The 12783-nt window shown below is 38.2% G+C and overlaps 1 protein-coding gene across 3 annotated transcripts in view; it reads left to right on the top strand.

Moving 5' to 3' along the window:
- Positions 1–12783, top strand: part of Cped1 (cadherin like and PC-esterase domain containing 1) — a 265317-nt gene that overhangs the window by 239179 nt on the left and 13355 nt on the right. For all 3 annotated transcript variants that reach the window (XM_047560301.1, XM_047560300.1, XM_047560299.1), the window contains 4 exons: positions 1641–1861; positions 2118–2219; positions 2612–2699; positions 6590–6736. In XM_047560301.1, the coding sequence (XP_047416257.1) occupies positions 1641–1861; positions 2118–2219; positions 2612–2699; positions 6590–6736 (558 nt within the window). The remainder of the gene's footprint in view (positions 1–1640; positions 1862–2117; positions 2220–2611; positions 2700–6589; positions 6737–12783) is intronic.

The following is a 12783-nucleotide window of genomic DNA, read 5'->3' as shown; positions in this document are numbered from 1 at the left end:
TCTGGACCAGGTTTATGGTAACAGTATTGGCTCTGAAGGCAAATTGGAGAAACTTTCTGAATTTCTTCACACAACTACTTTGACATACTTACCTTGGAAAGAATAAACCTTTGCATATTCTCACTAAATTTACTCTGGATGGACAAATGCAGAAATTCCTGAGAAATGATGGCAATTCTGGCTGTTAAAATGAGAATAAAATTTGTGCAAGAACAATGAAAAAACAAATCTCAAAAAAAAGAGAAAAACTCAAGAATAAACTCAGTCATATCCAAAAACATTCAAATATTGTCCATGGAAAAATCCTCTCTTATTTTTGAATAACTTAAATGTTTTTTTTAAAAAGTGTACTCATGGTACTATGGGGAAATAGATGAGAAATTGACCCTGATCTCAGTTATTCCTTGAAAATATATGAAGAAAAAAAGACACAGATAACAATAACCATAATTTCATGTAGACATTGATTCAGTCTATAATTGAAGTAAAAATTTGATGGAATCTCAGAGGCCTAAGAAGTTAATTCTGATAGGGGCACAGGCCTGTTGGTAGAAGTGTCGCTGGTGTTGGGTCTGGAGGTTGACAGGTGGGATTGCACAGGGAGGAACCTTCACAGCAGATGGATTAACACAAGGAAAAACAGATGTTGTTGAGTGCAAATCATGTTCAGTGAAAAAGTAGGAGTGTGTCATGCTTACATGAGGGGATGCATTGAGAGGAAGGGCTGTTGCCCCTGTACTGAGCCAAAGGACCTGGGTTTGAGTTCTGTGTTCACTATTTACTAGATTTATGACCTCAGTCTTCCTGAGTCTCAAATTCCTCATCTGTGGAAATCTCCAACTAGCAGAGCATGACATGCAATAAAAATTCAGTAACTGTTAGCTGAACTTAAATAGTTCAGACTTGATTCTGTAGGATATGGAAGCCAATATAAATTTTGAACATGCAAATAAGATAACCAGAACTAGACATGTAAAAATTTATCCCAGCAATACTGTGTGTTGAATAAATTGGAGGGCAGCCACTGTTCACGAAGGAAGACTGTTCAGGAGAATGCTGCAATAGTGCAGCTTAGAGACAGTGAGAGCCCAAAGAAGGGCTAGTGGGAATGGAAGGAAGTGACAGATGTGGGAGACTTTGCTGGGGAGCAAATGGCCCTGGGCTATGCAACCTGGGACATGGCAAGATGTTCAGAAAATCAGATTTCTAGTCATTTTTTTTCCCCCAAATAATAACATGACCTCTAGGGAAGTACTTCTGCAGATTCTCAGGTTTCACATCTATAAAACAGATTGAAAAATCCTGAGCACTAAAATATTTCAAGTGTCTTTAAATCAATAAGACTTGTTTAAATGAGTAGATAAGAAAGCAATGAATATATGGCAGATGGAGGAATTGAAAATAGCATGGAGAGGAAAGTTTTATGCATTCGTGGGTCCACAGAGGATGTCATTACTAGAAGATAAGAAAAGGACCAGGTTAGGTGAGGATATGATAAATCTTGTCTTAAGGAATGTTATTTTTGAAGGGCTGTCCTTTGGTTAGACAGGTGTTTTATAAATATTTGAAAATTAGTAAATTTAGACTATCTTATAGCATGTAAACCTGTGATTTGGAAACAAATATCTTTTCCTTTATAGATTCTCTTCATTGGTGATTCAACCAACAGAGGGATCATGTACTATCTGATTGAAAGACTGAATGAAACTCTCCAGGAATGGCAGAAGGTGCATGGCACTAAATTGTATCCCAACGTCAATGGTGGGAAGACGTTGATTAGTTACTCCTACTATCCCCAGTTTTGGATAAGCCCTTCACTGAGACCAACATTTGAGAAAGCACTTGAACATCTCTTGCAAAGGTACAATGGAACTATTATAAATGGCACAAGGCCTCAATGTCCTGATGTTTTACTAGCAGTCATAATTGCTCACTGTATATCAAATGTGCTGAAAGGCTTAGATACTCAGTAATGTGGCTGAAAACGAGTTGCAAATGACAAGGAGGTCCTGTGATCAGGAAGCCAGACATGGTTCAATGAAATGTGAGGCAATGCAGTTAAAATGTTTACCATCTGTTTTAAAGCAACATGTGTTGTTTTTCTTTCTGGATTTCAGATCACGTCCCCTAGAGAATACTGGCCAGACTGTATTGGTTGTTGGTGGTGTTCAGTGGCTTAATTCCAACCACCTGCAAATTATTCACAAGGTTTTGAAGAGGTAAACTGCTGTGACAGTAATTGTCATTAATATTTTCAATTTTTTAAAATGTGATATTGATATGACTAAGTTTTATCAAGACATTTATTTAAAGAACACTTCATAATTTAAAATTAGAACTTTAAGCCTGGTTTAAAATATTTTAAAACATTTTCATATCTAATCACAACAGGTCTCTTTATTATCCAAATTTAAATTTGCTATAGATCAAAACATGTGAAACTCAATCCACAAAATCCCCTAATATACATCAAATCTGTAAAATGGGAATTTGGCCCTGTATGCCAATTATCTGATTATAAAAGGATTCTATTGAATTTGTTGGTATAATTAATAAACATCTATACTGCACTTATGGTTTGTGACTTTGGAATTCTGATCATTTCATTCAGGGAAAATTTACTCAATATCCTAGTGATCATCAAAACTTTGGGAATTGGATTCCATCTACCAGTGGATGGAGTGCATTTCTTAACACAGGTAAGCCCATTTCTTTTTGGCTGTGTGAACTTCTTAATTCCTATTTTGATCCCTGCTGGAAAAGGCTCCAAAAGAAAACCTTCATAAAGATCAAAAGAGATTATACACATAGAGATTATGATTTCAAATCAATTGTAATTATTCCTGGAAAAAGGAGACCATAGCCCATAAATGCATTGCAAATAATTTGCATTGATTTCGTAAAAGAAAAAGGGGTGCTGAACCATGCAAAATTAAGAACTGAGGCATAGACGAGAGAAATCAGGTAAGTATCGTTTACCCGCAGTGTTTCATATGCCTTTCTAGGCTATATGAAAAGGCTTTCTTTTCTTCAGGTTCAGACAGAAACCACAGATGAAATTGCCAATATCAAAGCGTCCTTTGGGAAGGAGTGGCTTTTTTGAAGACAATTGCTTTTTTTGTAAAAAAAAAAAAAAAAAAAAAAAAATCTTTGAAGTAGTATCATTGTTTTTTCCCTGTAGTTGGATATTCATAAATGAAAGGAATTAGGGGCTTCTGACCAGAAGAAGATGATAAATTCTTCTCACCACTGAATAGAAATTGTAGAACAAGAAAGAAAACCCACACTTGTAGGTTGGAGAACCAGCTGCTCTTGCTCAAGTGAGGAGCATCCACCAGCAGCAGAGTATGCAGGCAATTGCACAGTCATGGTTCAGGGGCGTAGTGGGAACTGGGCAGGCAGGAAAGTGCCCATTTGCTTTGTAAGGAGTTAAGATTTATTTTTGTGTCTCTACTGAGTATACCTAGCTTTTCCCAGTACTAAACACATTACCTCCTCTTTTCTGAAAATTTTGCCAGATCTTCTCTGATACCAAAATGGGAGAACTGGTAGAAAGTGGCTGAAGTAAAAACCTTCAAATTCAGCATCTTGAAGTCAGCAGGGTTTACGGTAACTTAAAATGAGTCAAGCCATTTAAAACCTGAGGTAGCTGAAGGGCTACCATTTACTGGGGACCAGGAAAGGGGACTCTGATCATTTTTGGTATGGGTTATGAATTGAGCCTCTTTAATGTTATTTGAGGGCTACCAGTTGAGATTGCAATTCCTTCTCAACTCTGGTAGCTCCTCTGTGCTTCTCTGACTACAGTTCCTTGCAGCAACTGGAGCGCTCATGGCCCCTGCACATATTTAGGTCATTAACTCACAATCCATTCATCCCAGCTAACATTTCTTCAGCATTTGTTATGTGCCAGACCATGCATCAAAGACTTTGCCTGCCACCAAAGCTTTGCTGGTGCTCATCAGTCTTTTCCAACAGTGTGAGAACAAAAGGAAGAAAGAAGAAAAGGGGCAAAAATAGAAAGATGGTAGAAAGAGATAATAGCAAGTAAAGACAGAACATAAATCCCAACTCCCATCATTACTTGCAAGACTGATAAGTGCCCTCCTCTCTAGATTTATCCCTTTATTCCTTGCTCCCAGAGCACATGAACACATATGCCCATATGCACACATGCACGCGCGTGTGCACACACACACACACACTCACACACACTCTGAGCTTAGTCAAGCTGAGCCTGTGCTCCTTCTCAAGCACACCATGCTTTCAGCCACCCCCAGGTCTTTGAAACCACCGTTCCCTCCCCCAACTCCCCACCTGGGTCAATTCCAAACCCCCTTGTTAGTTTAAGTGCTTCTTCCTCTGGGAGAAATTTCTGGACACACTTGACTAGGTTAGTTACTCTTATTATGAGTACCTAAAATAGTATCTATGTCCTCACAAGCTTTTCAACCAGTGCACACAACCCTTGATTGTCCATCTATCCTGCTGGGCTATAATCTGAGTGAGAACAGGGACAGGGAGGTAAAGGGTCATTGCATGGTTCACTTTGGTACCCCAAGTTCCAAACACATTTCTCAGCACATAGTGGACCCATAAAAAATGTCTGTGCACAAACGAATGAGTGATTTGTTCTAGTGATTTGGATGTTCCCAGATCACCCTTTCTCATCTGATGCATTCATTCCTGTCCTAATGATGACTCACATCTGAGTCCCAGCAGAAATTGTCTTTTGCTGCAGAGACCCAACACGCCTATGCAGGAAGGAGTGCTAAAACTCAGTGCCCTTTCTCGACCTGGGCCACCTGGGTCATCCCAGCTCTGGAACTCCAGATGGCATTAGCGAGAGCTTCTGTTGCTACCGAATTGCAACTCAACTCTTCCCTCTGCCCAGTTCTTCTTCCCTTGCTCCCTCATATATGTTGATTCCCAAAGCACTGTCCCCTTAGCTCCCTGCATTCAAATATCTATTTCCCACAGAACTGGTTTTGCTTCAGAAAATTTTCTCTGGAAACTACTTAAAGTTTCATGTACCTTCCTAGGCACATTAAAATTGGGAGAATACTTATACCTGGACAAGAAGTCTACACACAAAATCAATAATATTGAACATCATTTTTTATATGATTGTGGAGGCCCAGAGAATATTTACATGTCTCTTTCCTGCAGTTTGCTTCTTTTGAACCTTTTCTATTCACTACCTTTATTTTGAAGGAAACATTCTTCTCTATCATGTACAAATAAACATGTAAGCACAGTGAAGGCAGAAAATTATATGTATCTGTAACTGTTTCTTTTACCTTGCTGTTGGATTAACAAATGGGAGCTATTATTTGTCTTTTTAGCTGAAAAATCACATTTTCCCTTTGTGAAAAGGAAAAGTGAGTACAATAGCTTCCCTGTGTCAGTTTGGCTTCTCCAAGAAACAGACAGCAAGTCAGGATTAACTGAATAAGGACATAAAGATCTGCCTGGGAAAGATAGAGGGAAGGGTGTGGGAGTGGGCAGGAGGCCCTTCAGATCATAGCATCTGATGCATGTTACTCGATCTTGCACCAAATATCTTTTGAGTGCCTAATATTCCCTGGGAACTCTTGGACTGCAATGGGTCAAATATGAAAGGAGAAGAGGAAGGGTGATTTCAGTAGAAAGTCTAGGATTACAGGTCAGTTTGAGAAACTTAGCCAAGCCACGAAGAAGCCCTGAAGCTACAGTGATTAGCAGAGTGCACCTGAACTAGAACTCCCAGCCATGCTCAATCATTGCCAGGGACATGGTGCCGGAGGGAGGGAGGAATCTGATCCACAGTAACAGCAGCTGGAGCCTTCACTCAAGTTTGCTGCTCTCCCAAGCACACACCTCTTTTCCAGCCAGCAAATCTCACTCAAAACTGCTCAGGAAACTCCTCTTAAAAAAAAAATGTATTTTTACAGACTGCATTTTGATTCATTGTACACAAATGGGGTACATCTTTTTGTTTCTATTGTTGTGCATGATAACCTTTTCTTAAATTCTCACCATCCAGCTCTCCCCTGTCCCTGAGAGCTACTCCTTCCCTCAGTGCAAAAATTGGCTTATTTCCCCTCTAATAAAGAACTTACTAGCTGTTTATGTATCTGTTTCTCTTATTAAAAATGAAGCATCTTAAGAGCAGGGACCACAATTTATTTACCCACGTATTCCTGTCTTGTGGCTACAAATGAAGCACAAAGCAGATGCCAATTAATGTGACTAAATGAATAAGAATCCAAGTAGCTGGACCTAGCACTCATGAGTCTTAAATATTGGTTTTCAAATTGAAATGTTTTAAATATTTATTGTAGGCAATCAATTTAATTTCTTTCTGTGGAAGGGAAAGTTCTAAACTATGAGTGTATTTTTATGCAACACACACACGGTTATATTGATGTCTTGAATGAGAAGAGAATAGGACTTGTCTTTATTTAAGAAATGCATGTGAAATTCTTTATCCCACAATATAACCAATCTGTTTTAAAAGATGGCATTTATATGATTTCTGCTTGAGTTATGAAATCATAAAATAATCCACTGCTAATAAAAATCCTTATTATTCTACTTTGCAATACAGAGTGAAGTACAAAACTTATGGAAAGAAAATTTGATTATTCTGGATGCTGCAAAAAATTATGGTTATGAAGTGGTTGACACATTCACTATAACCATGGGACGATACAAAGAGTTTCTGCAAGGCAGTTGCGGGTGTCATTTCCATGAGGTATTTATGCTGGCTTTCCGATTTTTATAGCTTTTCATTTAAAAATTTTTTTTTTTGTTGTACCTTTATTTTACACAAAAGAAAATGATGTCAGACAGAGATCAAATAATGTGCTCATCCTCATTCAGGAAAGACATATAGCAATTACAACTTCGGGTGTATAAAATGAGGTTTTAAAAATTAGACACTTAAAAACAAGGGTATGTGTTCAATGTTTGTGGGAAGATGGGAACCTAGTGAGGACTTACCTTCTCCAACACACTTCAAACCCTCCCATCAGAAATTTCATCCGGCCTTGCAAGCACAAGGCCCTGGGTTCAATCCCCAGCACCGCAAAAAAAAAAAAGAAAAAAAAGAAAAAGAAAGAAATCTCATCTCATCCAATAAATGTGTCAAGAATCTTCAGCTTGAGAATCAAGTCTATTTAATGTGGTAAATTAATGACTGGTTTAACCAATGCATAAGCAGAGACCTGTTTTGAGTAATTTTTTTCTCCCACAAATGTAATAATGATTCTGTTTGTAATTAGTAATTAAGTAGGCTTAGCCCATAAGGTGACAGTAGAAAATAATTTAATTCTTTTCCCTCCTGACCTTTCAGATTCCTTTGTGTATTTCCTCCCTGTCACTTGAATAAAATCTTGGATAGATCCCATAGCTTTGACAGTTTTCCAATCACTTTCATACATAGGAAGAATATCACATCAGTACTAAAATTGCCCAGTCTTGTGTCATAACCACATCATTCCTCTCCCCTGGCTCAGGGCTGCCTGCCTCAAAAGCCGGAAGTCGTGGAGAGAACGCAGGAGTTTTCTTCACTGTTTCCCCATTTTGCTTTGCTGCACTTCTTTTCCTTGCTCTGTTGGCACTGAATCAGAGTACAGAGGGTATTTTTAGGAAAAGAAAGCTCTAACTTGAGTGGTACAGGCATAACCCAGCAATGTGCTTTCTGGGTACAGCATGCCACTTCTTCCTTTTTTAAGAGTTCCTTTGTGAATGTCCTTGGAAACCCTCCCCTCACTGGGACCTTCTGTCGGCAGTTTTCTTGATAAAGGCAACACCATCTCTTACAGCTGGATTCCTTCTTTGGCCCTTTACTAACTAACAGTCCACTCTGTTGGAGGTCACATTGCCCCCCAGGCATCCTCTTGGAAGATATTCAAGTTGGCACTAGGCTTGCTATACTTAATTGCTCTCATTTGGTCTACAGAAATACTCATGCATCCTTGTTCCACTGTTGCTGGAAATACAGTTAATTCCCAATGAAGGCTTCTCTCTCACTCTTGCTCTCTCTATCACCTGAAAGTGAATCTACAGCAAGTAACTCATACCGGTTCTAATGCCCGCCCCCACGTCCCAGTAGACATATGTGTCCAGCTGATCAAGTTGGCCTTTTGAATGCCCCTCTCACTTGGTTTTAAGCAAAAAGGAAGCAACTCCTCAAAGGGGAAGAAAACCACAAGGTATTTAGAAAACTCATATAGAAATCTCTCTCTCTCTTCTTTTTCATCTCACAACTCTTTTATTGAGACAAGGGTTTATATAACTGGATTTTGCCCACACTTTTTCAAGTCCTAAATAGATTATCCAGAGACTGCTTGGAATATAAGGTTTCCTGACATATGCTGTTTGGGGTCCAGGGCTCAAGAGATTCAGCTGACACAGAGGTGAAGAGAGCCTCCATTTAACTTTCCCATCAAATTCTGAGTCACTCTTCCTTTCCCATTTGGCTCCTTTTTTTTAACCGGAATGCATCCCTTAGTGGGTTGACTAGTGAGACAACTAAAGCTTCTTTCTGATCCAGTTTCAGCCTTTAGCTGACTGTCAGATTCCATCCTCATCCCCAGATTCTTACAAATACCTCAAAGCTATCGATGCTTCACTAGTCCTGTATGATTTACTGATGGATGCTTCTTAGTTTATTGTGTGACCAACGCAACTGCATCTCAGAGAAGTGAGAGCCGGCAGTTGAAGTAGAGAACATGACATGATAAATTTTGATCTAGCAGTTTGAAGCTTGGCTGTGCTGCTGTAGAACATATTTTAAGTTGTAGGAGACTGTGTGCCTACTAATTGCTTCCACAAGAAAATATACCACCCATAGAGTACTTATCCTATTTGCAAAAAGTGGGGATTAGAAACACAAGCACATTAACCTGGAAGAGCAAGAAACAATGAACTGTCAGCTGAACCAACCCAGGATCATAGTGGATCACAAAAGCAAATCCACAAAAATGGGGACTTTGAAAGACAACATACAGATTAGCTTTTTTTCCTCCTCTTTTAGAAAAGGTTTATTTATTTATGCTTATATAATGTGCTTTCAATTAGTTTTTTGGGGAAGAGTATCTAGTTTTTGTTTGTTTTTTTATTCCCCCAGCCTTTAGGGCTAACAAGGAAAGTCTAACAAGGAAATGTCCTCCAATATTTCCAACTTGATTCCAAGTAAAATCAGAAAATGTCCTTTCCATTGGGGTTCCACCTTTCTCCTGCCATAGTATCAACTGGTTTATGCTAACAGTCATGGAATTTGAAAACCCCCCAAAAGACTCCTTGAACCATCAACACTAGGATATTGATTTATAATTATTTCTAATAAAAACTATCCTAAATTAGCAAAATAATGATTTAAGCATGTCAGGTAAAATTGCTTCACTTGCTTGATTTCTATCTTTTTTTGTGCTTTGATTATGTACAAATTGTTTCTTCTTAGCTCTGTCTCTAATGCATACTGTTTTGATGGCAAACCATTATAGGACCCTCCTCAGATTCTCCCAGCTGATTCCTGGTAGTGTGATCTACTTGTAAGTTTTCATGATTGAGCCGAAGTTCGCTCTGGGAGTATTTGTCTTTTCAGTTACAATATGGAGTTGATAAGATCATCTTTCTCTGTTGACTCCCTTCATCATAAAGTCTCCAAACTTGTTCATTGCTCAGGCATAATTATTGCCTAACTCTTGGACAATTTGTACCACTTGTACTTCAGGAAGTCTCTATGCTGACACTGATGTTTTATAATCTTTCTAAACCATCAGCCAACATCTTAAATCCCTATTAGCTTATTACAAGCAATCAAAAAAATCTAAAACCTCCTTATAAAGAATGGTTTGATGATGAATACAGCAAGCCAGGAAGTTGATTATGAATTTCATGCAAAACATATTGAAGGGCAAACATTCTGCTGATAGTCATTTTTTGCTCTTTGCTCATTTTATGAGCGTGGTAAAAAACTCAAGTTTGCCATAAAATAATAACAAAATGAGAAACAGTTGTATTAGAACCATAAGAATTTTGGCTTGGGGGCTGTACCTTCTGGTGTTCACTTAAACCATTCCCACAACAGTTTCAAGAGTACCTAAGAAGATTGGTATAATTATTACAGTAAGACCTTGACATTTCTTCTTTGCTTTGTGGATGGGATTCTACCACAGACATAACAAAGCTGCATCAGTGAGCTCTTATTGCCATAGGTGACATTAAAGGTCTTGGAGCACCTTTTTATCTGTTAAGGCACAAAAAGAGAATATGTTGCCACCAGGAATCTATAAACAATTTCCCAACTGGTTTACTTCTACTTTGACTAAAACGTTCCTGCTGATTAGAAAAGCAGGTGTTTTTTTAATGGGTGGAAATGGAATTTTGTTTTCCAGTGTTTATGCAGGACAACAAACAGGATCCAGGTAGCTCTTGCCCAAGAGAGGTTTTGGACTGTACTGTCTGTTATGTGGCAAACATTACTGTGAACAAGTTAGAAACTGGCAAGTATTCAATAATGTTACCAGCCCAAACCTAGTTGCCGGAGAGGCAAATTCACCACCAATTGCAGTGTGATTATTAATTAGTCTGATCAGTTGTACAGACCTTACACAATATCTTGTTTTCTGGCAAATGTAACTAGAGCTTTGACTCATTTGACGAAAAACCATCTGGCATCACGGCCCCAACACTAATACCTGCAGGTTTCCTTTGATTCTGGCACAGCAAAAAGAATAAAAGAAGGGAGTTTTGGTTCCTTATTAGAGATGATTTCCCATTATTATTTAATCTTCACCTTATAATCTTTATTATTTAATCTTAAATAAATAAAACATTATGTGGCCTAGAAATGTTTTTCTCCTTTAAACTTTAAAAATTTACTATCTAACACAATGGAGAAAAATAACTTTAAAATTCATCTACCTAAAAAAATTACATTTCAGGAAAAATAATGAACCACATATAGTTAGCTGATACAGAAGATTCTAGAATTTAACTCTTAGCATAGCTATTTTTAATAAATTTGTAATGAAAGTCAATTTAACAGATATTTTTCAGTACCTACTCTATTTTACTACTGTTACAAAGTGAGCCAAGAGAACACCATAAAGGATTCCCCAAAACATGTCAAAAGCAGCAGGTCCCCAAAGGGAGAATTAATATTTCCTTTGAGTTTGTTCCCCTCTGTTATATGCTATGATACTCTCTTGCACTGCCATTTACAAACTAAAGACACCCTTGACTTTTTCTTATCTTTCTTCAGTCCCCTAACAATCTTAACTAACCAGTTACCAAGTCCTGTTTACATGCTAAATAGTCTCTAAAATCTTTCCCCTATACTGTTACAGTTTCCTTAATCTTGTTTATTCTTTTAATCATCCAATATTTGTTCGTTGAGTTCAGTGCTTCAGCTAAATGGTAGTGAGGTAAAAATTAGTAAGACACATTCTCTGTCCTCAAGATGTTGCTGTCAAGGACTAAGGCATTTTTAAAAACCCCATATTATGAAACAATATGTTCAGTGATGTGTATATAAAACTATTGTGATCACAGCAAAAGGACACCTAGCCCAATCTGAAAGCCACCTATGTTGATTGTTGAAGGATGAATAGACCCTAATCAAGTGATTACAGAGGGAAGATGGTTCCAACTCCATGGGATAATGCATAGTTCTGAAACACCTACTCTTCTCAGGTAATCAGAAGACATTCTGAACATTGTAGAGCATCAGTTACTAAAGGGAACTGGAAAAAAAAAAATAGGCAAGAGCCAGATCATGGTCAGAGCTTCGACTTCCGTTCTGTAGGTGGTGGAGACCCATGAAAAGGCTTTAAAGAAAGGAGTGTTTTTGTTTCAAAGGGTTAAGTCTAGGAATAGTGATGTATGGAAATAGTGATATCCTAGAAATCAGATATAGTGTGAGTCAGGGAGGTAAGTTAGGAGATTTTTTTCTCCCAGAAGTCAGGCAAGAGATGGCAAAAGCTACCCAAAACAGGACCAAGTCACCAAACCAGAAGAGAGTGAGGTGGACAAATCCAAGCCCTATTTTTTAAAAAAAATAATAGTTGTTGGTCTTATCTGTGGAATGAGGGTGTGGGAAGAACCAAAGATGATTCCTTGCCTTGATGGTTGATTACAAAAGTAAGATAGGAATCCAGTCAGAATAACTGAAAAGATACCAGCTTAGGAGAAAAATGAGGAGTTCAGTTTTGAACTTGTTATGTTTGAGATGCCTGCAGGACATCCAGGTGGTGATCTCTAACAATGGGCAGTGAATATACAAGTACGAAGCTTGAGGACAAGTTAGGACTGGAGGTACAGTTGGGAGTCATCGGCAAAAGCCAAAACTGTAAAAACAGATCAAAGTCCGGAGAAATAGGAGCAGCTGAATTTAGAGCATAAACTGTTATAATAAAACTCTAGTAGAGTATGAAGCCATAGAAAGCCATAGAGTGAAAATATGGAAGGGGAGATAGAGACAAGGTCCACACTGTCACAGGTAACAGATAGATCTAAGAAAAGGATCTCAAAATGCTCAGCTTTTGCAATAAAGAAAGTTCTCTTACCCCCGCCCCCTGCCTTTTGTTAGAAGATTATAGTTAGAGGTAATGGTTCATTGTGTAAGAAAGTCCTTTCTGACCACCTTGAGGGTACAGTAAAATATTGGCAGCAGGAATTAGACTACCACAGATTGAAGAAATCTGGGACATGAGAAAAGGGGACTTGTAAAGTCTCTCAACAATTAAACATAACAAAGAGGGAAAGATGTTGGATTTAGAGGAGAAAAGCTTT

Source organism: Sciurus carolinensis, chromosome 8, assembly GCF_902686445.1.
Source record: "Sciurus carolinensis chromosome 8, mSciCar1.2, whole genome shotgun sequence".
Lineage (NCBI taxonomy): Eukaryota > Metazoa > Chordata > Mammalia > Rodentia > Sciuridae > Sciurus > Sciurus carolinensis.
Note: the sequence above shows the minus strand (reverse complement) of the source record. Positions and strands in the feature narration are given on the sequence as shown.